This window comes from Hemitrygon akajei, chromosome 9 (assembly GCF_048418815.1).
Source record: "Hemitrygon akajei chromosome 9, sHemAka1.3, whole genome shotgun sequence".
NCBI lineage: Eukaryota > Metazoa > Chordata > Chondrichthyes > Myliobatiformes > Dasyatidae > Hemitrygon > Hemitrygon akajei.
The window spans coordinates 129,499,271-129,526,155 of record NC_133132.1 but is presented as its reverse complement, the minus strand read 5'-3'; the positions used below and the strand labels follow the sequence as shown (position 1 = coordinate 129,526,155).

The following is a 26,885-nucleotide window of genomic DNA, read 5'->3' as shown; positions in this document are numbered from 1 at the left end:
GGTTACTCTCTCAACTGAGATCAAAGCTTTAAATATGATTCTGAGCACATTAATCCTGATCATTTTAAAAACAGTAGCAACATTAAGATGTAAAAACTTGGAGGCCAACTTTAATATTAAAAATGAGAGTTTCACATTTGCAAGGTGCCCAATTAATTTGATTTCCTAAGACCTTCTCAAAATTGTCCCAAAAATCCAATAACATTAAGTAATGATACAGTAACTGCCAAAAAATAAACTTCAACAGATACATGGATTAGAAGAGTTCTTAATCTACTGTGAAGTTGAAACAAAGTTTGTGAACCCTTTGCAATTACATGGTTTACTACATTAATTAAACATAAAATGTGGTCTGAGTCATCTAAGTCATGATAATAGACAAACACAATCTGCCTAAACTAGCAATATAATTCTCGTCAATACTAAGCACACCATTTAAACAATCACAGTCTAGGCTGAAAAGAGTACATGAGTCTCTGAGATAATGCCTTTTACAAAAGCTATTTGGAGTCAGATGTTCCAATCAATGAGATGAGATTGGAGGTGTGAGTTGTACAGGTGCCCTGCCCTATAAAAAAGGCAGAGTCAGGTTATAGCAGAACATGCTCTTCTCAAGAAAGATCTATGTGTGCCCTGCCTCAATCATAACAACTCTGAGCACCATAGAAGAATTGTAGAGATGAATGAAGCTGGAAAAGGCTACAAAAGCACTTCTAAAGACCAGGCTTACTTCATCAGCCGCAGTAAGAGAATTTGTCTACAAATGGAGAAAACTCCGTAGTATTGCTGCTCTCCCCAGGAGTGGGCATCCTGAAAAGATCACAACAACAGCACAACATGCAACGCTGAAGACAGTGAAAAAGAACCCAAGGGTAACAGCAAAGGACCTGCAGAAATCTCTAGAACTTGCTAGTCTCTGCTCATGAGTCCACTATAAGAAAAACACTGAACAAGGATAGTGTTCATGGAAGGACACTATGGAGAAAACCACTACTCTCCCCAAAAAAAGCATTGCTACACCTCTCAAGTTTGCACAAGACCACCTGGCTAATCCACAACACTTCTGGGACCATGTTCTGTTCACAGACAAGACAAAAATGGAACCGCTATGTTTGGAGGTAAAAAGGCACTGCGCACCAACACTAAAACCTCATCCCAAATGCGAAGCATGGTGGAAGGAGCATCATGATTTTGGGCCACTTTTCTGCCTCAGGGCCTGGACAGCTTGCATTTTACAGAAAAATGTTATGGTAATGGTCCAATGCCTGAACCTTAATAGAAGTTTTGGATGATGCAACAAGACAATGATCCAAAACACTAGAGTAAATCGACAACAGAATGGTTTAAAAAGAAGAAAATTCATGTTTTGAATGACCAAGTCAGAGTTCAGATATCCCAGAAATATCAATGTACTGAAACAGTTTTGACTGGAGGAATGGTCCAAAGTTCCTCCTCCCCATTGTGCAAGTCTGATCAGCAGCTACAGGAAATGTCTGGTGGAGGTTGTTGCTGCTAAATGAGGCTCTGCCATTTATTAAATATGTACAAGGGTTCACAAACTTTTTCCAGCCTGGACTGTGAATGATTAAACAAGGTGTTCAATAATGACATGAAAGGGACAATTGTTTGTGTGTTATTAGCTTAGGCAAATTGTGTTTGTCTATTATTGTGACTTAGATGAAGATCAGACAACATTTTATGAGTAATTAATGCAGAAAACCAGGTAATCGCAAAGGATTCCCAATTTTTTTCTTGCAACTGCATATGCATTCTGCTAAGTTCCAAAAACACAAACTGAATAACTGTATAACTACAGAATACTGGTATGAATTACAAACAGTCTTTAAGTGTGAGCCAAAAACTTTTCTGCGCTCCCGGTTTCTTTTTAATTTAAGATTAAACAAAATAATACAAATCTACGATTGTATAATCTGTTTCAACATTTGGTATCTAATAGTTACAAACAACCTTACAAGTTAACAATAAAATATGACCTTGTCTACACAAATCTTCACAGAAGCACATTGATCTGATGCTATACTATAATTGTTAAAAGGTAATTTAGTTTTCTTGTCACAACTAGGGATGTTACTTCGTTGTATGCTGCAAAATTTCATTGTTTCACAATTAAGATTATATAATGGGCTTGCTTAAAATCCCATTTTAAGAGCATTTTAAGAAGAAGGGCTGTAGCACCTTATTCTGAGGTTTACTTATATGACCTTTATTATCAGTAGGCAACAGTGCAACTGCTCTGATTCATTTTAAAATCGCTCAAATCTGGAGTCGCACAACAAGAGGGTGTGCTTAAAAAGCAAAGTTCTAAGGTACCACCATCTCTGACCACATGATGGCATTGTAGAATAGATTTTGTTAGAGGAATCTTTACTGGATCATGCCAGAATGTGGTCTACCTAAAATGATTCTACTTCTCTGCATTCTGCAACTCCAAACATTCTTACATTATGATTTACTGGAGAAATACCGTTGATGATATGGCAAAGGAAACAGAACACTCGGATGCTTAATGACCATTTCAGAACATAGAACATAGAAAACCTACAGCACAATACAGGCCCCTCGGCCCACAAAGTTGTGCCGAACATGTCCCTACCTTAAAATTACCCCATAGCTCTCTATTTTTCTAAGCTCCATGTACCTATCCAGGAGCCATTTAAAAGACCCTATAGTATCCGCCTCCACCACCATTGCCAGCAGCCCATTCCACACACTCACCACTCTGTGTAAAAAAACTTACCCGACATCTCCTCTGTACCTACTCCCAAGCACCTATAAAACCTGTGCCCTCTTGTGGCAGCCATTTCAGCCCTGGGAAAAAGCTTCTGACTATCCACACGATCAATGCCTCTCATCATCTTATAAACCTCTATCAGGACACCTCTCATCCTCCGTCGCTCCAAGGAGAAAAGACCGAGTTCACTCAATCTGTTTTCATAAGGCATGTTCCCCAATCCAGGTAACATCCTTGTAAATCTCTTCTGCACCCTTTCTATGGCTTCCACATCCTTCCTGTTGTGAGGCAAACAGAACTGAACACAGTACTCCAAGTAGGGTCTGACAAGGGTCCTATATAGCTGCAACATTACCTCTTGGCTCCTAAATTCAATTCTACCATTAATGAAGGCCAATACACCATATGCCTTCTTAACCAGAGTCAACCTGCGCAGCTGCTTTGAGCATCCTATGGACTTGGACCCCAAGATCCCTCTGATCCTCCACACTGCCAAGAGTCTTACCATTAATACTATATTCTGCCATCATATTTGACCTACCAAAATGAACCACTTCATACTTAGCTGGGTTGAACTCCATCTGCCACTTCTCAGCCCAGTTTTGCATCCTATCAATGTCCCGCTGTAACCTCTGACAGCCCTCCACACTATCCACAACACCCCCAACCTTTGTGTCATCAGCATACTTACTAACCCACCCCTCTACTTCCTCATCCAGATCATTTATAAAAATCACAAAGCGTTATGGTCCCAGAACAGATCCCTAAGGCACACCAGTAGTCACTGAGCTCCATGCAGAATGTGACCTGTCTACAACCACTCTTTGCCTTCTGTGGGCAAGCCAATTCTGGATCCATAAAGCAATGTCCCCTTGAATCCCATGTCTCCTTACTTTCTGAATAAGCCTTGCATGGAGTACCTTATCAAATGCCTTGCTGAAGTCCATATACACTACAGCCACTGCTCTTCCTTCATTCCTCAGAAAATTCAAACAGGCTCGTAAGGCATGACCTGCCCCTGACAAAGCCATGCCGAATGTTTTCTCAATCAATGATATGCTGGTATTAAAATATAATAGGCTAACAGTGAATCAAATTTGAATAATTTCCAATACAGAACAAGAAGAAGCAAAGAAAAGTTGCTGATGTTATGGACAGGTTACAATGGGACAGGATGCAGAGTTGAACTGAAAAATGGCGCATGGAACTCAATCCAGAAAAGAGTGAAGTAATGCACTTTGGAAGGTCAAACCTGATAGCAGATACGAAGTTAGTAACATAATAAACACGTACAAACAAGCTGGATGAACTCAGCAGGTCAGGCAGCATCTGTTGACTGCTCCTTTCAATGGATGCTGCCCGACCTGCTGAGTTCATCCAGCTTGTTTGTACGTGTTTATTTGACCACAGCACCTGCAGTATACTTTGTGTTTAAAGTTAATGACGATTCTTGACAGTGTGAACGACAGAGGGATCTTAGAGTCCACAACCATAGATCTCCCAAAGTTGCAGCACAGGTTGTTAGGGTGGTTAAGAAAGTGTACATTAAGAAAGTTGGCCTTCATTGGGATTGAATTCAAGAGCCACAAGGAAATGTCGCAGCTCTGTAAAACCCTAGTTAGAAACACATTTGGAATATTGTGTTCAGTTCCAGTTACCACATTATACCTTTAGGAAAGATGGAGAGATACACCCGAGCAAATCTTGTGAGTTCAGTTTGAACGAGCTAATTTTTTGCACTGAGTGGTAGGTACATGGAACATGCTGCAAAGGGTAGTGGTAAAGGCATTTACATTATGGACATTTCAAAGACTGAGACATGCACAGGGATGAATGAAAAATTGAGGGCTATTTAGGAGGGAAAGATTAGACTGATGATCTAAGAGCAAGTTGAAAGGTCAGCACAATACTGTGGTTAAAGGGCCTATACTGTGCTGTACTGTTCTGTGCTGTAAAATAAACAGGAAAAATGAAAAAAATATTTTCGATTATTTGGATTAGAGGTTGATTGTCAATCTATCACATCATTAAACAATACTTACGCAGTTAATTACCAGATTTACCTTTAGTGAGTTTAACAACCAAACAATGTACAAATCCAGCATGGTTTTGTAAATAAACACAGGAAGGCTAAGGATGACAATAATTTTTTGAGCAATGCATAGAAAACAATAACTTCTGCAGTTTTTTAAAAAAATTTATGCAGATTTCCTGATCTCCATATTAATATCAGCATGCAACAGAAAATTTTCCAGCCAGATTTGGCATGATCACTAGATATTCTTTGGTATCAACCTTACAAAAGACTGATGAACTAAGTGTTCCCATTAGAATTTTCAAATCCATTGATGGGGAATATTACAAAGTACAGCCAAGAAGAGAACATAGCCAAAGACTGAAATTTAAAAAAAAACTACAAATGTTAGAATTGAGAAATAAATTACTATTTTTAGTTATTCTCCCATTTACCCCATCCCTATCCACATCTATCTCATATCCCTTTCCCACTGCCTGCAACGTTCCTCTAACTTTGCCAGTACCTCATCTCCCATCTCTCCCCAACCTCGAGTACCTACGCCTAAATACTCTCCTCACTGTAGATACCATCAATTATCAATAGCTATTTTTCACCCTACCTTTCCCTCCACCCAAAAGCAACAAGATCTGATGGGTCCTTTTCCTCTACTGCACTCTATGCATGAGATCAAACATAAAAGTTAACAATTATCACCAAATATACAAATGATTGAAAGCATTCATGAATAGTAATGGCACCAATAACAGTGAACTGTAGAAGCCTCTGTCAACTGCTTCAACTCACCCTGAATGGATCAGTGCACGTGTTAACTGAATTATTTAATACACTACCAAATCCAGTCATGTCCAAATAAGCATTTTTGGAAGATTCAATTTACTGGCAAAAAGCACAATGAACTAGACAAATGTAAATAAAAGACTTACAGTGAATACCAGGGAAAATCGCAGACCTTACATTCTATAGAAACTACATGTAAAAGAAAGAAATGCTGAAACTCAGAAGGCAACTTTCTTTTCAAAGATTGTAACTTTAGACTTATCGGGTTGAAATAGCAACAAAGTAACACCTGCTGTGAGTTATTCCTTTGGAGACAATTTTATTGCCGTTCTTTCGAACATTAAAGATCAACTACATTGGCCAATATGACATTTTAAGCCACAAACACAAGTTTGGCCTGGTTACTCTTTGAGGCCATTTTTCAAAACTCAACATTAAATCCCAAATCTCTGAGGCCTAATAAAGTTCTGAGCTAATGCAACTTAATGATAAAATGCTGATTATCTTTAAAACAATATTACAAAAATATTTACAAAATATATTAATATACATTGTATTTCATATTAACAAATATAAAATTCAGCATGAGATCCATTTATTGACACAATGTTCAATATTCAAACTTACTTGCATGCCTGCATTCCCCATTTGGGGTAGTTGTTTCTAAATTCCGAGTTAAGTCTTGAGCCACATCTCTATTTGCTTCTGAACTGTGATTTGTCTGATTTGCTGCTGCTGTTGTTGCTGCTAAATCTGCACACAGTAAATAAAAATAGTTCACAATACTGCAAGAAAATTTCTTAATAATAAAACATCAGTCTCAATCTACATTAATTTTTCCAGCAACCATTATTTAAAAGAGGTTTAAATGTCCTTAAAAATTAACCGAACAGTGTTTAAAAATAAATTAACTAGGTTTATTGCTAAGGTTTATCACAGATTGTGCTGATTCATTACAACAGGATTTTTAAAGCCTATTTTCTTTGGAAAAAAAAATAGGTGTAGCAAATTCAATTCAAACTGGGAAGCAACAGGTGAACTTATCAATCAGAACTCAAACAAACATGAGGGCTTATTGAAGTGCTTAAACTTTTAAAGATCAGATACTCAATGGGATAAATCAAATGAAGGCTCCTGAGAACAAGTCTACAAGGAAAAATGGCAGATGTTCAAAATAAAAAATTGGAAATTCAGCAGCTGAATTTCATCTTGGCAAATGAAGAGTGGAAAAGAAACACACATTCAATATGATCAAAGCAACAGGTACTTAAACACAGGATATTAAGTCTGTATAATTGTAAAGAAAGCTAATAAAATGGAATATGAACAATTAAGTGCATTGAGCATATATAATAGAAGGATCTGCATAGGACACTGGTGATCAAAGTATTAATTATAGTTTGTTAAATCATAGTCAAGAATAAGGTGGACTATAATTATAACAGCATCATCATCTGCAGGTTGCTTGTCAAGTCACTGAAATATAAACCCACTGCAGTATCACCAAAACTCTGGAACTGCAACTCAAAAACATGACGGGAATATTTTGATGAAAATAACTGCAGCAAATCCGAGTAGCCAATTCACCACCATCTTCTCATGGACAATCAAGGATAGGCAATAAATTGTATCTGTGCCTATATTCCAGGAAATTAATAAGTTTTTATTCACTTTCAAAATTACAAATAAGATTAAAATGAGAAACAATGCAACATAATTTAGAAATACTTTATCCCTTAAAAAGCTGGAATAACCAGCAGCAAATAAAAGCACAATGAATACAAATATACAACAGGTTTTAAGTAAAGAACCAGAAATTTGAATGCAATAAGCATGTAAAGCAGTTAGAAAAGTAGATCAAGAATGATAACTTAAGGAGTTTATCAGTCAAAACAAAATTCAATAGACTGCAGGAAAAAATTAGGGTTCATAAACGAACAAAATACCGAACAGTGCAGTTTTCTCTAAACACCATTGCTGGACCTAATCCAGCAACAAGCATTAATCCATGGGGCAGAACAATACTGACCCCAACTTTGTTGTATTGATCACAAAGCTGTCATTGTTTGCCATGAAACTGACAACAAATTCTTAAGTGTACACATCCCTTGAATTATGGAAATCCAGAAATCACTGAAGATGGAAACTGCCTTTTCAAACATCCAGTTGCATAATCAGCAGGATCAGTGAACTAATGAAACCTTCAGGTATTTATGAACTATTCTTATGACAGACAGTAAATTCTGACAGTTATCCTTTGCTGTACAAGGTGCAACATGGTCTTTTTTTAAAAAAGATTTCCCAGGACATAATCACTGCTCAGCAAACCCTATGCAACACAAACACTAAATTTTCCCTATTCTATCTATATATCTAGCTTGACATATTTCAAAATGTGTGCATTTATAATTTTGGGGCATATAGAACATAGAAATGCACAGCTCAGGAAGAGGCCATTCAGCCCACTATGTCTGCACTGACCATGATGCTTATCCCATCAGCCTGTATATAGTTGTATCCCTCCATTCCCTGCTTGTTCATGTCATAAAACCATAATACACAGGAATTAAATTAGGCCATTCTACCCATCAAGACTGCTCCATCCTTCAGTCATAGCTGATTTATTTTCATTCTCATGCCTTCTCCCCATAACCTCTGACATAATTACCAATCAAGAACCTATCAACCTCCACTTTAAGTATACGCAACTTAATTGACTGTATCCCACCTACCCTCACATGACTAAGAGGACCCATCTCATCAATACTCCAACATCAAGCAGCTGTTCTTTGAAGGAGGCAGACATCTCTGATGTACTGGAAAGGAAAGACATCCTGGGAACAGATGCAGCGGAGACAAAGGAACAGAAGAAAGGGAATAGTATTTTTACAGCAGGCAGACAGGTTAGAAGAGGTACGTGGGAATTGGTAGGTTTATAAAATATGTCAGTAGACAGCTTGTATCCAGTGATGAAAACAGAGAGATCAAGAAAGGGGAGGGAGGTGTTAGAAATGAACTAAGTCTATTTAAGGACAGGGTAGAAGTTGAAGGCAAAGTATCTCAATCTGGAACAGATGCCTCCAACCAGATGGCATGAACAGTGATTTCTCCTTCCAGTATTTTTTTTCTTAGAGTCATGGAGAGATAAAGCACAAAAACAGGCCCTTCAGCCCATCTAGTCCAAGCTGAAGCCATTTAAACTGCCTACTCCAATTGACTTGCACTGGGACCATAGCCCTCCATACCCCTACTATTCATGTACCTATCCAAACTTCTCTTAAGTGCTAAGATCAAGCTCACATCACCACTTGTCCTACCAGATCATTCCACACTTTCACAATATTCTGATTGAAGTTTCCCCTCACCTTTCATCCTTAACCCATGACCTCTGGTTGTAGACCTACCTAACCTCAATGGAAAAAGCCTGCTTACATTTACCCTACCTATACCCCTCATAATTTTGTATAACTTTATCAAATCTCCTCTCAATCTTCTATGTTGTAAAGAATACAGTCCTACCCTATGCAATTGTTCCTTATAACTCAGGACCTCGAAATCCAGCAAAATCCTTGTGAATTTTCTCTGTACTCTTTCATCCTTGTTTACATCTTTCCTGTAGGTAGGTGACCAAAACTGCACACAATACTCCAAATTAGGCCTCAGCAACATCTTATACAACTTCAACATAACATCCATCTTCTGTACTCAATACTTTGATTTATGAAGGCCAACAAAGCTTTCGCTATGACCCTACCTACCGGTGTTGCCACTTTCAACAAATTATGGACCTCTATTCTCAGATCCCTATGTTCTACCACACTCCCCAGTGTCCTACTGTTCACTGTGTAAGAGCTATGCTGATTGGTCCTACCAAAGTTCAAAACCTCGCAATTGTCTGCAGTAAATTCCATCTGCCATTTTTCAGCCCGTTTTTCCAGCTGAGGCAGATCCCTCTGCAAGCCACGAGGGCCTTCCTCTCTGTCCACTATACCACCAATCTTGGTGTCATCTGCAAATTTGCTAATCAAGTTAACCACAGTATTATTCAGATCATTGATCTAGATGACAAACAACAAAAGGACACAGCACCAATCCCTGCGGCACTCCATTAGTCACAAGCTTCCAGTCAAAGAGGCAACCCTCTGATATCACTTTCTGGCTTCTTCCACAAAGCCAATGTCTAATCTAATTTACTACCTGATCCTAAGTGTCAAGTGATTGAACCTTCTTGACCAGCCTCCAATGCGGGACATTGTGAAATGCCTGACAAAGGTCCATGTATCCATGACATCAGGATGTGCCTGACATCTACTACCTTCTCTTTGTCCACTTTCCTAGCAATTTCCTTGGAAAAACTCTACAGGATTGGTTAGACATAACTTACCATACACAAAGCCATGCTGACAAACCTTAACCAGTCCATGTCCATCCAAATATTTACATATCCAGTGCCTTAGAATACCTTCCAATAACTTTCCCACAACTGATGTCAGACTCACCAGCTTTTAATTGCCTGATGTATGTTTAGAGTTTTTTTTTAAGCAACGGAATAACATTGGCTATCCTCCAATCCTGATACCTCTCCAGTTGCTAAGGGTGTTTTAAATATCTCTGCTAGAGTCCTTCCAATTTATGCACTTGCCTCCCATAGGGTTCGAGGGAACACCTTGTCAGGCTCTGCGGATTTTTCTACGCTGATTTGCCGCAGGATAGCAAACACTTTATCCTCTGTAATATGTACATGGACCATGAAGTTTATGCCGTTTCGCCTTACTTCTATAGTCTCTGTATCCGTCCCGAGTAAATATAGCTGCAAAGAATTCATGTAAGATCTCCCCCATCTGGTTTGGCTCCATTCTGGTCTACCAGAGAACCAATTTTGTCCCTTGCAATCCTTTTGCTCCAAACATACCTGTACAATACCCTAGGATTCTCCTTCACATTGTCTACTAGAGTAACTTCATGTCTTCTTTTAGCCTCCCTGATTTCTTTCTGAAGTGTTCTCTTGCATTTCTTGAACCTCAATTGTTGAGGTACAATAGTACCTCAATTGTTCCTACTTGCCTATATCTGCTATGCATCTCCTTTTCTCTCTTAACCAGGGCCTCAATATCTCTTGTAAACCAAGATTCCAACCTCACTCCTTCCAAATGCTCTGCTCTCCGCTCCCTCCGCACCAATCCCAACCTCACTATAAAACCTGCTGATAAGGGGGGAACTGTTGTTGTCTGGCGTACTGACCTCTACCTGGCCGAGGCACAGCGACAACTCTCTGATAACACCTCTTATTTACGCCTTGATCATGATCCCACTAAGGAGCACCAGGCCATTGTCTCCAATACCATCACCAACCTTATTATCTCTGGGGATCTCCCATCCACTGCCACAAACCTCATAGTTCCCACACCCCGCACTTCCCGTTTCTACCTCCTACCCAAGATCCACAAAGCTGCCTGTCCAGGTAGACCTATTGTCTCAGCTTGCTCCTGCCCCACTGAACTCATTTCTGCATACCTTGACACTGTCTTATCCCCCCTTGTTCAATCTCTTCCCACCTATGTTCGTGACACTTTTCATGCTTTGAATTTTTTCAATGATTTTAAGTTCCCTGGCCCCCTCCGTCTTATTTTCATCATGGACATCCAGTCCCTATATACCTCCATCCCCCTCCGAGATGGTCTCGAAGCTCTTCGGTTTTTTTTGGATTCCAGACCTAACCAAATCCACTCTACCACCACTCTCCTCCGTCTAGCGGAATTAGTTCTTACTCTCAATAATTTCTCCTTTGGCTCCTCCCACTTCCTCCAAACCAAGGGTGTAGCCATGGGCACCCATATGGGTCCCAGTTATGCCTGCCTTTTTATTGGCTTTGTGGAACAGTCCATGTTCCAAGGCTATACCGGTATCCATCCCCCTCTTTTCCTTCACTACATCGACGACTGCATTGGCACTGCCTCTTGCACGCGTGCTGAGCTCATCGACTTCATTAACTTTGCCTCCAACTTTCACCCTGCCCTCAAATTTACCTGGTCCATTTCCGACACCTCCCTCCCCTTTCTTGATCTTTCTGTCTCCATCTCTGGAGACGGCCTATCTACTAATATCTACTATAAACCTACAGACTCTCACAGCTACCTGGACTATTCCTCTTCCCACCCTGTCTCTTGCCAAAAGGCTATCCCCTTTTCACAATTCCTCCATCTCTGCTGCATCTGCTCTCAGGCTGAGGCTTTTCTTTCCAGGACGAAGGAGATGTCTTCCTTTTTTAAGCAAAGGGGCTTCCCTTCGTCCAGCATCAACTCTGCTCTCAAACGCATCTCTCCCATTTCCCGCACATCTGCCCTCACCCCACCCGGGATAGGGTTCCCCTTGTCCTTACCTACCACCCCACCAGCCTCCAGGTCCAACATATAATTCTCCGTAACTTCCGCCACCTCCAACGGGATCCCACTACCAAACACATTTTCCCTCCCCCTGCTCTTTCTGCTTTTCGCAGGGATCGCTCCCTACGCGACTCCCTTGTCCACTCGTCTCCCCCCCCCCCCCCACCCCATCCCTTCCCACCGATCTCCCTCCTGGCACTTACCCTTGTAAACGGAACAAGTGCTACACCTGCCCTTACACTTCCTTCCTCACCACCATTCAGGGCCCCAGACAGGCCTTCCAGGTGAGGCGACACTTCACCTGTGAGTCGGCTGGTGTGGTATACTGCGTCCGGTGCTCCTGGTGTGGCCTTTTATATATTGGCGAGACCCAACGCAGACTGGGAGACCATTTCGTGGAACACCTACGCTTGGTCCGCCAGAAAAAGCAGGATCTCCCAGTGGCCACACATTTTAATTCCACGTCCCATTCCCATTCTGATATGTCTATCCATGGCCTCCTCTATTGTCAAAATGAATCCAAACTCAGGTTGGAGGAACAACACCTTATATACCGGCTGGGTAGCCTCTAACCTGATGGCATGAACATTGACTTCTCTAACTATTCTCTAAATAGTTGTTTGCCTGTTCTCCATCTCCCTCTGGTGCTTCCCCTCCCCTCCTTTCTTTCTCCTGAGGCCTCCCGTCCCATGATCCTTTCCCTTCTCCAGCTCTGTATCACTTTCGCCAATCACCTTTCCAGCTCTTAGCTTCATCCCACCCCCTCCGGTCTACTCCTATCATTTCGCATTTCCCCCTCTCCCCACTACTTTCAAATCTCTTACTATCTTTCCTTTCGGTTAGTCCTGACGAAGGGTTTCGGCCCGAAACATCGACAGCGCTTCTCCCTATAGATGCTGCCTGGCCTGCTGTGTTCTACCAGCACTTTGTATGTGTTGTTGTTTGAATTTCCAGCATCTGCAGATTTCCTCGTGTTTGTTCCCTACACCTGTTATCTTTACCTTTTATTCTGACAACCTTCCACTTTCCAAGTACACCTTTGCCAGAAAACAGCCTGTCCCAATCCACACTCACCAGATTATTTCTGATACCATCAAAATTAGCCTTTCCTCAGTTTAGAATCATAGAAATTTACAGTACATTACAGGCCCTTCGGCCCACAATGTTGTGCCAACCATGTAACCTACTCTAGAAACTGCCTAGAATTACCCTATTGCATAGCCCTCTATTTTTCTAAGCTCCATGTATCTTTTATCATGCCACTATTCAAAAAAAAAATGCAGGAAAAAGGCAGGTAAGTTGGTTTAACATCTGTAGTTGCGAAAATGCCTGAAGCTATCATTAAAGAAGAAATAGTGAGGTATCTAAAAAGAAATAGATCTATCAGGCAGACGCTGCATGAATTCAGCAAAGGCAGGTCTTTTTTGACAAATTTACTGGAGTTATTTGAGGATATAACAAGCACAGTGGATAGAGGGGATCAGATGGGCGTTATTTACTTGGATTTCCAGAAGGCGTTCAATAAGGTGCCACATAAAAGACATCCATAAGTTAAGGATGCATATAGTTGGGGTGATGTATTAGTATGGATAGAAAACTGGTTAACAATAGGAAGCAGAGTTGGAATACGTAGGTGTTTCTCTGGTTGGCAATCAGTGATGTGCGGTGTGCTGCAGAGGCCGGTGCTGAGCCCACAATTGTTCAAGATATATATTAATGATCTGGAAGATGGGATCGAGCGTAGTGTATCTCAAATTGCTGATGATATTAAATTGAGTGGAAAGGCAAATTGTGCAGATGATACAGAGAGTCTGCAGAGATTTATAGATAGGTTAAGTGAGTGGGCAAGGATCTGGCAGATGGGGTACAATATTGGTAAATGCGAGGTCATCCACTTAGGAATGAAAAATGGAAGATCAGATTATTATTTAATGGTAAAAGATTGAAGGAGGACTTGGGAGTGCTTGTGCATGAATCACAATAGGTTGGTTTGCAGGTGCAGCAGGCTATCGAGAAGGCAAATGGAATGTTGGCCTTCAATGCTAGAGGGATTGAATTTACTGTTGGCCTTCATTGCTAGAAGGGGGTAATGCTGCAACTGTACAGGGTACTGGCGAGGCCGCATCCGGACTACTGCACGTAGTTCTGGTCTCCTTACTTGAGGAAGGATATATTGGATTTGGGGGCGGTGCACAGGAGGTTCACCAGGTTGATTCCAGAGACAGGAGGGTTAGACCATGAGAGATTGAGTAGCCTGGGACTGTACTCATTGAAATTTAGAAGAATGAGAAGAAATCTTATAGAAACATATAAAATTATGAACAGGATAGACAAGACAGAGGCAGGAAAGTTGTTTCTATTGGTAAGTGAGATCAGAACTAGGAGACATAGCCTCAAGATTCAGGGGAGTAAATTTAGGACCGAGATGAGGAGGAACTACTTTTCCCAAAGAGTGGTGAATTGTTGGAATTCTCTGCCCAATGAAGCAGTGGAGGCTACCTCAGTAAGTATATTTAAGACAAGGTTGGGTAGGATTTTTGCATAGTAGGGGAATTAAGGGTTATGAGGAAAAGGTAGGTAGGTGAAGATAAGTCCATGGTCAGATCAGCAATGATTTTATTGAATGACGGAACAGGCTCGATAGACCAGATGGTCTACTCCTGTTCCTATTTCTTATGTTTCTTATAAAATGAATCAGTCCTCACCCAAATAAATTAAGACATGTTCAATATATGCAGACCAGGATTGATCACTACAAACAAGGTAGCTGACAGGCCTGTCAAAACAGTAAGCATTTCACTCAGAACAAGGTTGAGCCTTCTTCTCTGGACATGACACTCAAAAAGCACAACCAAGTCCATACAAACAATAATGCCGAGGCAAGAAGTCAACAGAAATTGAAATGGACTAAATGTGCCAACCACAAACACTCTGGCAACAAATGCAGCATATTGTCTGCTCTATTCGTATGATTGAGACTCAGAGTACAGCTTAATGCTGTATTTAAGTTTGCTGATGACACCATTGTTGTTGGCTGCATCAAAATTTGGTATATGAATGAGAAACTGAAAATTCAGTTGAATGGTGCCACAACGAAAACCTCTCACAAAGAGCTACAGGAGGAAGATACTGAAGGCCCCTGAGATGGTCCTCACCAGGGTAATGAAAGTAAAGATGGTCAGTAGCTTTAAATTCTTTGGCATTAACACATCAGAGAATCTGTACTGGAACCAACACAAAGAAGACAGAGTTTGTGTAGATTTGGCATGTCACCAAAGGCTTTGACAAACTTCTATAGATGCACACTGGAGAATATCCTAACTGGTTGCATCACAGCTTTGTATAGAAACACCAATACACCAATGCCCAGAAATGGAAAAAGCTACAGAAAGGGGTGGATACAGTCCAGATCATCACCGACAAAACCCTTCATACCAGCGAGTACAGTTACATGGAGCAATGCCACAAGAAAGCAGCATCCATCATCAATGAACCCCCCTGCCCCAGCAATATCCTAACCATGCATTGTCCTTGCCACTGCAATCAGGAAAGAGATACAGAAGCCTAAGGTCCCACAGTACGAGGTTCAGGAACAGTTATAGCCCTACAACCATCAGGCTCCTGAATCAGCATAAATAACTTCGTTCACCACTATTCTGACCTGATTCTACAACCTACAAGGACTCTTATATTCTTTTGCACATTGGTTGTTTATCAGTCTTTTCTGCTTATGCATAGTTCTTTGTAAAATTCTACTGTTTTTTCCTCTGTAAAAGCCTGAAGGAAAATGAACCTCAAGGTAGCATATGGTAACAGATACATACTTTGATAATAAATTTACTTTGAATTTGAAGTACTTCACTTCTACTTCTGAAGGCTTTACCACCACTTATAAAGGGTGTCAGAAGTAACAGAATATCCTCCATTTTGCAGAGCAAGAGCAATTCCAACCTAAGGAGTTATTCCTCATCTGAGCACAGCTAGCTACTTTATTCACTCTTCACCCTCCACAATAAAAAGTCAATCTCTCCACTACCAATACATCCTAGTTAAGGTGGCCATCATCTCCAAGGCTCCCAGTAATAACTTGCCAACACTTATTGATAACAGCTTCCAAAAGCTTGACTAGTATTACCTAGAAGGTACTGAACAGAAAATACCTGGAAACTGAGATTCTCTCATGTCCTCTTTCCAACTATACTCTGGTGTAGGGGCAGGTGTAGCATTTGTTCTGCTTGCATGGATATTTGCCAGGAGGGAGATCACTGGGGAGAGATGAATGGCTAAGGGAGTCACATAGATTGTTGCAGAAAGCAGGAAGTTGGGGGGGGGTGGGAAGGAAAGATGTGTTTGGTGGTGGGATCCCATCAGAGATGGCAGAAGTTTTGAAAAGTTACGTGCTGGACACGGAGGCTGGTGGGGTGATAGGCGAGAACAAGGAGAACCCGATCCCTACTAGTGTGGTGGGAGGATGGGGTAAGAGCAGACGTGGGTGAAATGTAAGAGATGCAGTTAAGGGCAGCATTGATGGTGGAGGAATGGAAGCCCTTTTCTTTGAAAAACAAGTATATCTCCTTCATTCTAGTATGAAAAGCCCCTCCTGGTTTCACCTATCACCTTGTGTTTCTCTCTCCCCTCCCCCACCTGTTCAATCAATTCCTCATCTTTTTTTCTCCAGTTCTGCCGAAGGACCTCAGCCCTAAAATATCGACTATACATTTTACCACAGAGGCTGCTTGGCCTGCTGAGTTCCTCCGGCACTTTTGTGTGTTGCTTGGATTTCTAGCATCTGCAGATTTTCTCTTGCTTGAAACATCTGGCAACATCTGGTTGTCTGGGAACACAACCTTTCTGTAATGTGGGAGATGCACTGTGTAGTCTGATTGGTTTAAAATCACTCCCACAGCTTTACATTAAATCCACTATATGCTCTGGTCTTTGGAGGAAATATGATACAATATGTTGCAGCATTCAAGCAAGGTAACACGGAAAACTGCAAAATCTATTTTGCTTTATTATAGTCATTATTAGTTTGAGCAGCTACTCACTTCGCTTTCTCCTGGACTCTTTGATATCTTCACAGAGTTTGTTAAACTCAGGATCCAGCTCAGCAGCTATCATTGCATGTGCAGTATCCTTGAGTGTGCAGGCTCTGTGCCGAATCATGCGATCTATGAAAAGAAACACCACACAGTTACATTGGCACAAAGTAAACTGTTATTACATTCTTGTTTGGAATTAAGTACTTCTCATAGTCTCTCTATGCATCTAGTTACTGTGAGAACAGGTTACCTTATTGGCTTGCTCATGCGTAATAGTCATTTACACAGATTTGAGCTCAATGACAAATATTCTGACTATCCAACAACCTTCTTCTGTCAAAGTATAATGCATTGTGGAGACAGAAGAAGAAAAAAAATTGAGAGGCAGATTGACATTAATAATTGAATTTGACTGCACAAAATCATACATTCAGATGATTGCATGATGAACTGCATCTTCAAACAATCAACGTGACATGAAATTTCTACATTTTGATTACATAAATTATGGGTGGAATCTTATACTAAGCAATTCCAGTTTCAAATTAACTATTACAAAAAGCAAGCCAATAACGTAACCTATTCTCATAGTAACTGAAAGTGTATGCATCATTTAATGAATGTCACTTGAAGATTTATAGAAACATCAAATGTTCTTTCTTACTTAGACCAAGAGGAGAGGTGTCAATGGCAATGTTTTAATGAAATCGACAATATATTTAAAGGCTATTGGGTCATATTTCAGCAAACTGGGCAAAATGAAATAATGTAAAATGAAGTTAGATATATTCGGAATACTGTCTGGCAACATCTGTGGAGAGAGAAACCATAGTGCTGTTTCATGTCAATAATCTTTCATCAGAACATATCTGATGAAAGGTCATCAGCTGAAACAATTGGCTAGATTTTACACAGTGGTGAACCAACTCCACTCACTGCTGAGTTCAATAAAAAGATACAAACTTACCTTAAATGATCCTTTCATCAGGAACTTGTGAGGGAAAAAGTTGACAGGATCCTCCGCATCAAGGCCCTGCGCGTTGAAGGGCCTAAGGATGTAAAAGAAGCATCACGTGGGGCGGCGTGAAGTAGTCCGCCCATAAATAGCTCTGAAGTTGCTGTCAGTCACATGGAGTAATGTGAAGGTTGATAGTTTTACCATCGTTATTTTGTGAAATCTGGACCATAAACTGTTTCTCTCCACAGATGCTACCTGATTTCTAGGTATTTTCAGCAATTTGTTGTTTAATTTTCAGGTTTCTGGCATCTGTATTACTTTGATTTTATTTTCAAAAAGATAGACAAAGTATTATCCAAAAAGGTAAAGTCTATTCAAAATTGAATTTAATTGAATTTTATAGCCTACTTCGGTTATTTCAAAATGAGTTTATGTGGTCAACGCAACAACTTTTGGGCTAGGTAATAGAATAATTTACATTTTAGATTATCAAAAGGATAATAAGACAATAGGAATATGCAAGTCTGTGGACCATGAAGGTTTCTTCCAGGTTTTCTCTCACATGCAAAAATTGTGCAGGTCCATAGTTTAATTGACTACTGCAAATTACCCCAAAATAGATAAGACCACTCAATCAGGAGAAGTGTATGCATGCGTTTATGAGCGTGTGCGTGTGCGTGTGTGTGTGTGTGTGTGAGAGAGAGAGAGAGAGAGTGTATGTGTGGGTATGAGTGAGATACAGAGAAACAGAGAGAATAGGGACTTTGGGGAATATAAATTGGGTTAGGATATGATTAGCATAAAAGTGGGCGCTTGAAGGTCAGCAAAGGTTTGCTGATTTGTAGAGCTTGTTTCTGTATGGTTTTTCCAACTCCAAAACACTCCCAATGATCCACTGAAGAAAAAAATAGAAACTCCTCCTTCTTTTCTGACAGAAATGAACACAAATCCCAATCTCATAAATGCAATCCCTGATGCAGTACTTGCTGCCTCACTAAACCAGTTATATTGAACTATGTGAGTTTTATACCAAGAGATGCCAAATGAAAGTATTAAGATCATATATCTTTATCTAAAATGAATTTTGACTATTCAATTCAATCTCACAGAGCAAAATTCACAATTCTGACAAGTACAATAAATCTAAATCTAGTTTGAGGGTTACATTCAGCTCCCACGTTTTCAACATTCTGATGGTTGGTAGACTTTTATCAGCAACTTCAGAACAATGTAAACGCATAATGTTTGCTTGCTTATTGTTGTGTCAAGAGACCAGAGACGTAATTCAGGAACTGCATTTAGTTAATTTAGTTACAATTAGCTTGATAGATAGCCACAAAATCACTGCTTAGGTGTATTAAATTCCATCTTACCTCCAGGAACTTTATCAGGATTGTATTCAAGAGCATTGCTACAGATGAGGTTAATATCTATCAGGAAATCCTTCACTGTTTCATACTTGTGGTTATCAATTTTCATCATCATGGTTGATAAATCCATAGGTTGTAGGATGACTTCGAGATAGTCAGAAACCTACATTTTTAAAAAAGAAAACAGTGTTCAAAATCAAAGACCAACACATATAAATTTTAAACATTTCCAACAATAATTTCTCTTATGACGATAATATCAATGTGTTGCTGACTGGGAGATATATACATATCTAGACTACTCTATTATTAATTTTGCCTCTGTATTTTATTCCCCTTTAAACTGAATGCTTGCCATCCTTCGAATGGTTATAGCTATTACTTTTCAGTTCAGCTAAGATGATTCTCTTCAACTTATTGCATGCATCTCCCTCTTAACTTAGATCCCCACCTCACCTTTGATGTGATGTTTGTGTCATCCCCTACATGCAATTATGCCAAAAACGGAATCAAAGTTGCAATGATCTAGCCTCATACATTTCATCATTACACTCCCAAGAATCTTAGCAGCAGGAATTACCAAAATGGTACCTGATCAAAAACCTTATCAGCTTTTAAAAGTCTTCACTTGTAACTGCTATTAATATACCTCTTCAATATCCACAGGTTTACTAAAGATATTAAATCGTTTGTCAGTGGCAAGTCTTTTGGTAATATCCCTGAGAAATAGTCGAAGTTCCCGAAAGGTATTTTCCTCTTGTTCTTCCATTCGTTTTTGTTCCTCCTCTGATAATTGTCTTGGTGGAGGAGGTAATGCAGGTGGAAGGACTTCCAAGGCAAGCAAAGCTGAAAAAAGTATGTAGCTAAATTAATAAAACTCCACTTGGTGAGTGATTCTCTCGAGCAGGGTTCCCAACACGTGGTCCATTGACTCCTTGACTAATGGAAGGGTTCCATGGCATAAAAAAGGTTGGGAACCCTGCTCTAGAGGAAACTTTACAGTATTACATTTGGGTTTAAGACTGAAATTTGCAGAATTGCATTTCATGACTGATCTGAAAACACTTTACAAAGTAAGTAAATCTGAAATGCAACCACTAAAAAAAAAATGCAATTTGCACACAGCAGGCATCCGTAAACAACAGTGGTAACGACAATACAATTCATTTTCAAAATATTATTTGAAGGATATTAGCATGAACTTTAGGGATGTATCTCCCTACCTTGTTTCAAAACAATGTCATGAATCATTTTTTATCACTGGGAAGGTAAACTTTTTCTCGGAGACTCTATCATACTTCTTCAAAGCCAAGACCTCTGGCAATGCAGCACTGTATTAAGAACATCAAACAAGATTTTGTGCTCACGTCATCCCATTCTAATGAATGGGACCTGAATTTAGAACCATCTAATTTGGGTTGAATGTCCTGCCCATTGAGTCATTACCAGCACCTTCGGCTAGTGCTGCATCTGGGCCAATGAGTATGAGATAACCCAACCCCCTTTATGATTTGTAAACATTCCAAAAGAATAACAATCAATCTGAACAGCTACAAATACACCAAAACGGCTGCTTAAAGCAAAATGACGATTAATGTCCTGCTACAATGCCTCATCATAAGAATGTGTGCTGATAACATAATTGAGTTGTTAGGCCATGACAACTGCCTGCTGAATAATAATCTAAACAGTTTCTCAGAGGCATATTTGCTCTGCTTGACTTGACAGATAATTGGCTATTAGTACCAGGTTATAAATGATCAATTTTACATAAAATTCTTGAGTATTTGAGGACTGAAAATGATTACATTGCATTTTGATAACTGCAAACCTAACAATTAAATCCAAGATAAATTTTAGGTACCACTGCATTGTTGCTTCACCTGAACAATTGGTCAGAACTGTCAAATGAAGTTTGCAGCATGCTTGGTTCCCACCTTTTAGAACTACGTGGCACCGTCAACAGAAGCTAACCCAGATTTGAGTTGGGGGAAAAGAAAACAAAAGTTGCTTCTAACAATGGTTATCCTGGTTATCACTATGGCTCTTGCTAAGATTCCTCAGGTTATTTGATTCAGTATCAAAGTAAAACATTGAGGCTTCCATACAAAAGTACATAACTGCATAGTCAGTGGTATGGTTAGATCCCAGGACTCATACAACCAAAACAATCCAACTCTCTGCCCATCTCGATACTAGCATCTTTTGAATAAGGTTAATTTTGCTTGTCAGACTAGTGAACAGCCGTAACTATGTAATTTGGGTACCAGGCTCCTGCAGAATAGAGAAACTTCGATAACATTAACTGCCAAAAGTAACAGAACAGTGAGAGTGAAAGGTAACTTTTGAGAACAACTTGGTTTTGTCCCAAAAAGTTAATCTCTTGACACGTTGGTAATTCTACAGATGTTGGAATCCAGAATAACATACAAAATGCTGGAGGAGCTCAACAAATCAGCAAGCATCTATGGAAAGCAACACACACAAAATGCTGGTGGAATGCAGCAGGCCAGGCAGCATCTATAGGGAGAAGCATTGTCGCCGTTTCGGGACGACGAAGGTCTCAGCCCAAAACGTTGACAGTGCTTCTCCCTGTAGATGCTGCCTGGCCTGCTGCGTTCCACCAGCATTTTGTGTGTGTTGCTTGAATTTCCAGCATCTGCAGATCTCCTCGTGTTAGCATCTATGGAAAGGAAGATTCTGTATGACCTGCTGAGTTCCCTTCAGCATTTTGGTGGAAGATGTTTTTACCTAGCTCAGTCATATCCAGGATAAGGTGATCTGCTTTTGTTGATTTAACAGGATGTATAGACACAAGATAATGTAAAACCACCGATGTTTCTTTTTACAGAGGATATTGTGGGGTTAAGAGGGATTGCAATATACATTCTGGTTCAGAATGTTTGATAAACACTTGTTAAATACTGAAACCAATCTAAGCTAATGATGCAGTGTCATGTTTCACAGATAAATATGTGAAATACAATTTATGCTTATTTGCAAATCTAAAAACCTAAGAACAGTGAGAACAGATGCTGATTGTAATCACATTTACAATAAAATCAAGAATACTGGAAACAAGTTTCAATGATCAAAGAAAAGTTAAAGACTGAAAATGACAAAGCAATAAAGCACAAGGTTAATACCTTATCATGACTGCCAAACATTCCAAGGTGTTCACACGAAAAAATTACAAGTTATTTGATAGATATAAAAATAACTTTTTTTGCCTAGGAAGATCCCATTAATATCAAAAAAGTATTAATATCTTCTGGTATTGATAATTACTGAGTAAAATATTCAATACATAGTCTACTCAGTAAAAAATACATCATCTACCCAGCAAAGGTGCTGTAATCTGTATTTAATTGCACTAACATCTATTATATCAAATATAATTTGAACATCTTAATAAATACATCATTTGTTTTCCTTTACCATTAGCTCTTACCAGACTTTTTCTTTGTAGGTGGAGGCTTTGCTGCTTGGTTCAATATCAAATCTTCAAAGAATCTTGTTCTTTCATCTTCAGTAGGTCTCTGTAAATCTATAACTTCTCCATAATTAATTTCAAAAATGCATTTAACCTAATTTTCAAAAGAAAAAGATTCTCATAGCAAACTTTAGGCTTAAATATGCTTATTAGTATTTGCAATGTTAGTAAATCAAAGGTTATTTCATGACAAGTTTGCAGATAATATGAATATAGGTGGAGGGACAGGAAGTGTGGAAGCAGCACTGTGTCTGCAAAAGGAATTAGATTGGGGGAATGAGCAACGAAGTGGCAGATGGAATATAATGTGGGTAAGTGCGTGGTGGTGCACTTTTACCAAAAGGAATAATAGGGAGAAAATACAAAAATTAGAGGTGCAGAGGGACTTGGGAATCCTCTTGCAGGATTCCCTAAAGGTTAACTTGCAGGTTGAGTGAGTGGGCAGAAAGGCAAATGCAATGTTAGCATTCATTTTTGAGAGGACTAGAATACAATAGCAAGGATGTAATGCTGGGGCTTTATAAGCCATTGGACAGACACCAGTCAGCAATTTTAGACCCCTTATCTATGCAAAGATGTGGCAGCATTGGAGAGGGGCCAGAGGAGGTACACAGGAATGATCCTAGGAATAAAAGGGTTAACATATGAGGAGTGCTTGATAGCTCTATTCTTGTACTCACTGGAACTTAGAAGAGTGAGAGGGGATCTCATTACAATCTACTGAATATTGAAAGGTCTGGGTGAAGTGGGTGTGGAGAAGGTGTTTCTTATAGTGGGGGAGTCTAGGACCAGAAGGCACAGTCTCAGGATTGAGGGACATCCATTTAGAACAGAAATGAAACATTTCTTTAGCCAGATGGTGGTGAATCTGGAATTCATTGCCACAGGCAGCTGTACAGGCCAAGTCATTAGTATATTGAAGGCAGAGGTTGATAGGTTCTTGAATAATCACAGCATCAAAGATTACAAGAAGGCAGGAGAATGGAGTTGAGACAGATAATGAGCCATGATGGAATGGCAGAGCAGACTCAATGGGCCAAATGGCCTAATTCTGCTCCTACATCTTATGGACGAAAGAACAAGGAAATCAAGTCAAGCAGTAAGTCAGAGACAGAAGCAATGTATACTTAGTTCATGCTCATTTGTTGGGACATATATCACTGCATGGACATATATTTTATTAAGACATTTACTTGGAATTCATGCACTTGACCATTCTAAACATACACTTGTTAAAACAACATAACTCATTTTAATAGCTAAGAAAACTAGGTGTGGATAAGGAAATTAGATTTTACAACTCTGACAGTAGTATTCAGTAGATGAACCAGAACTAATGAATACTACCTGCTGATTTATCTTGCAATAAAGATATTATAGATAACATAGCATCATAGCATAATCACAATCAAAGTATATTGCTCATTACTTGCATGTTAATCAGATGCACAGCATCAGAGAGGCTCGGATGCTTGAAAACACTCATATTGTATAAAAATACTGTTACTTTTAGAATGCAATACATTAATACTTCAGTAGCAAAGGATTAAATTCAGACCCTCAGCATTAGGTCACATAATAGTTGCTTGAAATATTTTTGTGGTCTTATCCACCTTTGTCTAAACTAGCTTAACAAAAGAGATTCCCATCTCTTTACCTTAGACTAATTGATAGAAGATTTTGAACATGCAAATGGACATATCAAATGTAGATGATGAAGTTGATATCCTACCTCATCTGGTAGCTCAGCATATGTTGTTTCAGAGGTAGCCAATATCAAAATAGGAGAAAATGGTGGTATGTCCTGCAGCAGAGTCAGGAAAGTAGCTTTCACCGTATCACTGATTGCATCCCACCACTCTCTAATATGAGGCACATAAACGACACTCGGTACTGTCCGACGCGCCTCACGGAACATCTAAAGAGGATGAGCAATCAAGGGAGAACATTGGTATAGGAGGGGATATAATTCATTTTTAAGGAAAGGAGAAAAGAGGAGGCAGAAAGAAAAATAAAGTGCTTTGAGATTTTCAACACCTAGACTGAAGTTTAAACATATGAAACATATGGACTAGGCTTTCTTTCTTACATCATTCTCACCTGTGCACAAGACTCCTCTGGTGTTTTGGCACTAACAGAGTACAATGCTGGCAAATCTAGTCTGTACACTGAGAATTTCTCAAGTGAATGGAGCAAAGCAGGAGCAAGATGTGAACTTTGACCAGATCCCTTGTTTCCACAAAGAAGTAACCGAGGACGATGGGATATTGGCTGGTGAAGTGCTGACCTACAAGAAGAAATCTTAGATGACTTCCCAATTCAAGCTTGCACATGCAGTGTTCAAAAAAATGTAGCTACTGCCTCAGATGAATGAAAGCAGAACGCCACCACAACTTTAAATTAGTAGAAAAGATAAGTATTTAAACTTTATAATGACCAAGGAGGATGTCCTTGATAGAAGCATTTCAGGCCTTAACCAAGATAATGCCTCTTCACAGAATTAACACAGAATCATAATGGTAATCTGATTATATATAAAATGTTTAAATGCATTTATTTTCAACAAAAAAAATTGCAATATCATCTATTTACTAGTACAAACTTTCATAAGAATGCAAAATAGGGTATTGTGATATTATTACAGCAATATATAAGGATACTTTGTTCTATTATTCTGAGAGGCTGCATCACTGTCTGGTATGGAGGGGCTACTGCACAGGACCGTAAGAAGCTGCAGAAGGTTGTATATCTAGTCAGCTCCATCTTGGACACTAGCCTACAAAGTACCCAGGACATCTTTAGGGATCAATGTCTCAGAAAGGCAGCGCCCATTATTAAGGACCTCCAGCACCTAGGGCATACCCTTTTCTCACTGTTACCATCAGATAGGAGGTTCAGAAGCCTGAAGGCACACACTCAGCGATTCAGAAACAGCTTCTTCCCCTCTAGGAATACGTACACAACTCAGCAGGTCAGGCAGCATCCGTGGGAAAAGAGTAGCCAACGTTTTGGGACAAGACCCTTCATCAGGAATGGGGGGGAAGAGAGGGCCAAAGCCCAGTAATAGAGATTGAAGAGGGGGTAGGGCCTAGAGGCGCCAGGTGGAAAACCAATCAGAGGAAAGATAAAGGGGGGAGGGGGAGGGGATAAGCATGAAAGAACTGTAGAGATAAAGAAGCAGAAAGTTGAAAGGGGACAGAGGCAGAGAGGGACCTGGGATAGGGGAAGGGGGAGGGGGAGGGAATTACCAGAAATTGGAGAATTCAATGTTCATACCACCAGGCTGGAGGCTACCCAGACGGTAGATGAGGTGTTTCTCCTCCACCCTGAGTTTGGCCTCATCATGGCAGTAGAGGAGGACATGTATGGACATATCTAGATGGGAATGAGAAGCAGAGTTGAAGTGGGTGGCAACCGGGAGGTCCTGTCTATTGTGACGGACGGAGCGTAGGTGCTCGACGAAGCGGTCCCCCAATCTGCTTTGGGTCTCGCCGATGTAGAGGAGGCCGCACCGGGAGCACCGGATGCAATAGACGACTCCAGCAGACTTGCAGGTGAAGTGTTGTCTCACCTGGAAGGACTGTCTGGGGCCCGGAATGGTGAATTTGTACCAGAACAAAGAGAACAGCCAGAGGTCATGGTACATAATGGTGAATTTTTGTGTTTTCTTCCCCTCTGCCATCCGATTCCTAAATGGACATTGAAGTTTTGGGCACTAACTCACTTTATTTTTAAATATACAGTATCTCAGTTTTTGCACATTTAAAAAAAAATCTATTCAATATACGCAACTGATTTCCTTGTTTTATTTGTTTTATTTTATTTATTTTTTCTCTCTGCTAGATTATGCATTACATTGAACTGCTGCAGCTAAGTTAACAAATTTCACGTCACATGCCAGTGATAATAAACCTGATTCTAATTATTGCTGATAAACCATGCATCACAGCAGTTAAGAACATGTACCTAAGACCATAATATTGAGGCCTTCGAGAACTAACAAGTGAACAGAATCTTCAGAATAAAAATGGATGAACTGAGTGGGATGACTGTCAGCAGCTCCACATGGAAA

The 26,885-nt window shown here is 39.9% G+C and overlaps 1 protein-coding gene across 2 annotated transcripts in view; it reads right to left on the bottom strand.

The window, feature by feature from the left end:
- atad2b (ATPase family AAA domain containing 2B) overlaps positions 1 to 26,885 on the bottom strand; it is a 195,184-nt gene that overhangs the window by 15,150 nt on the left and 153,149 nt on the right. For both annotated transcript variants that reach the window (XM_073056957.1, XM_073056959.1), the window contains exons 18-24: positions 24,914 to 25,100; positions 24,546 to 24,731; positions 22,772 to 22,907; positions 19,970 to 20,166; positions 19,324 to 19,483; positions 16,999 to 17,121; positions 6,195 to 6,320 (exon numbers count right to left, since the gene is read on the bottom strand). In XM_073056957.1, the coding sequence (XP_072913058.1) occupies positions 6,195 to 6,320; positions 16,999 to 17,121; positions 19,324 to 19,483; positions 19,970 to 20,166; positions 22,772 to 22,907; positions 24,546 to 24,731; positions 24,914 to 25,100 (1,115 nt within the window). The remainder of the gene's footprint in view (positions 1 to 6,194; positions 6,321 to 16,998; positions 17,122 to 19,323; positions 19,484 to 19,969; positions 20,167 to 22,771; positions 22,908 to 24,545; positions 24,732 to 24,913; positions 25,101 to 26,885) is intronic.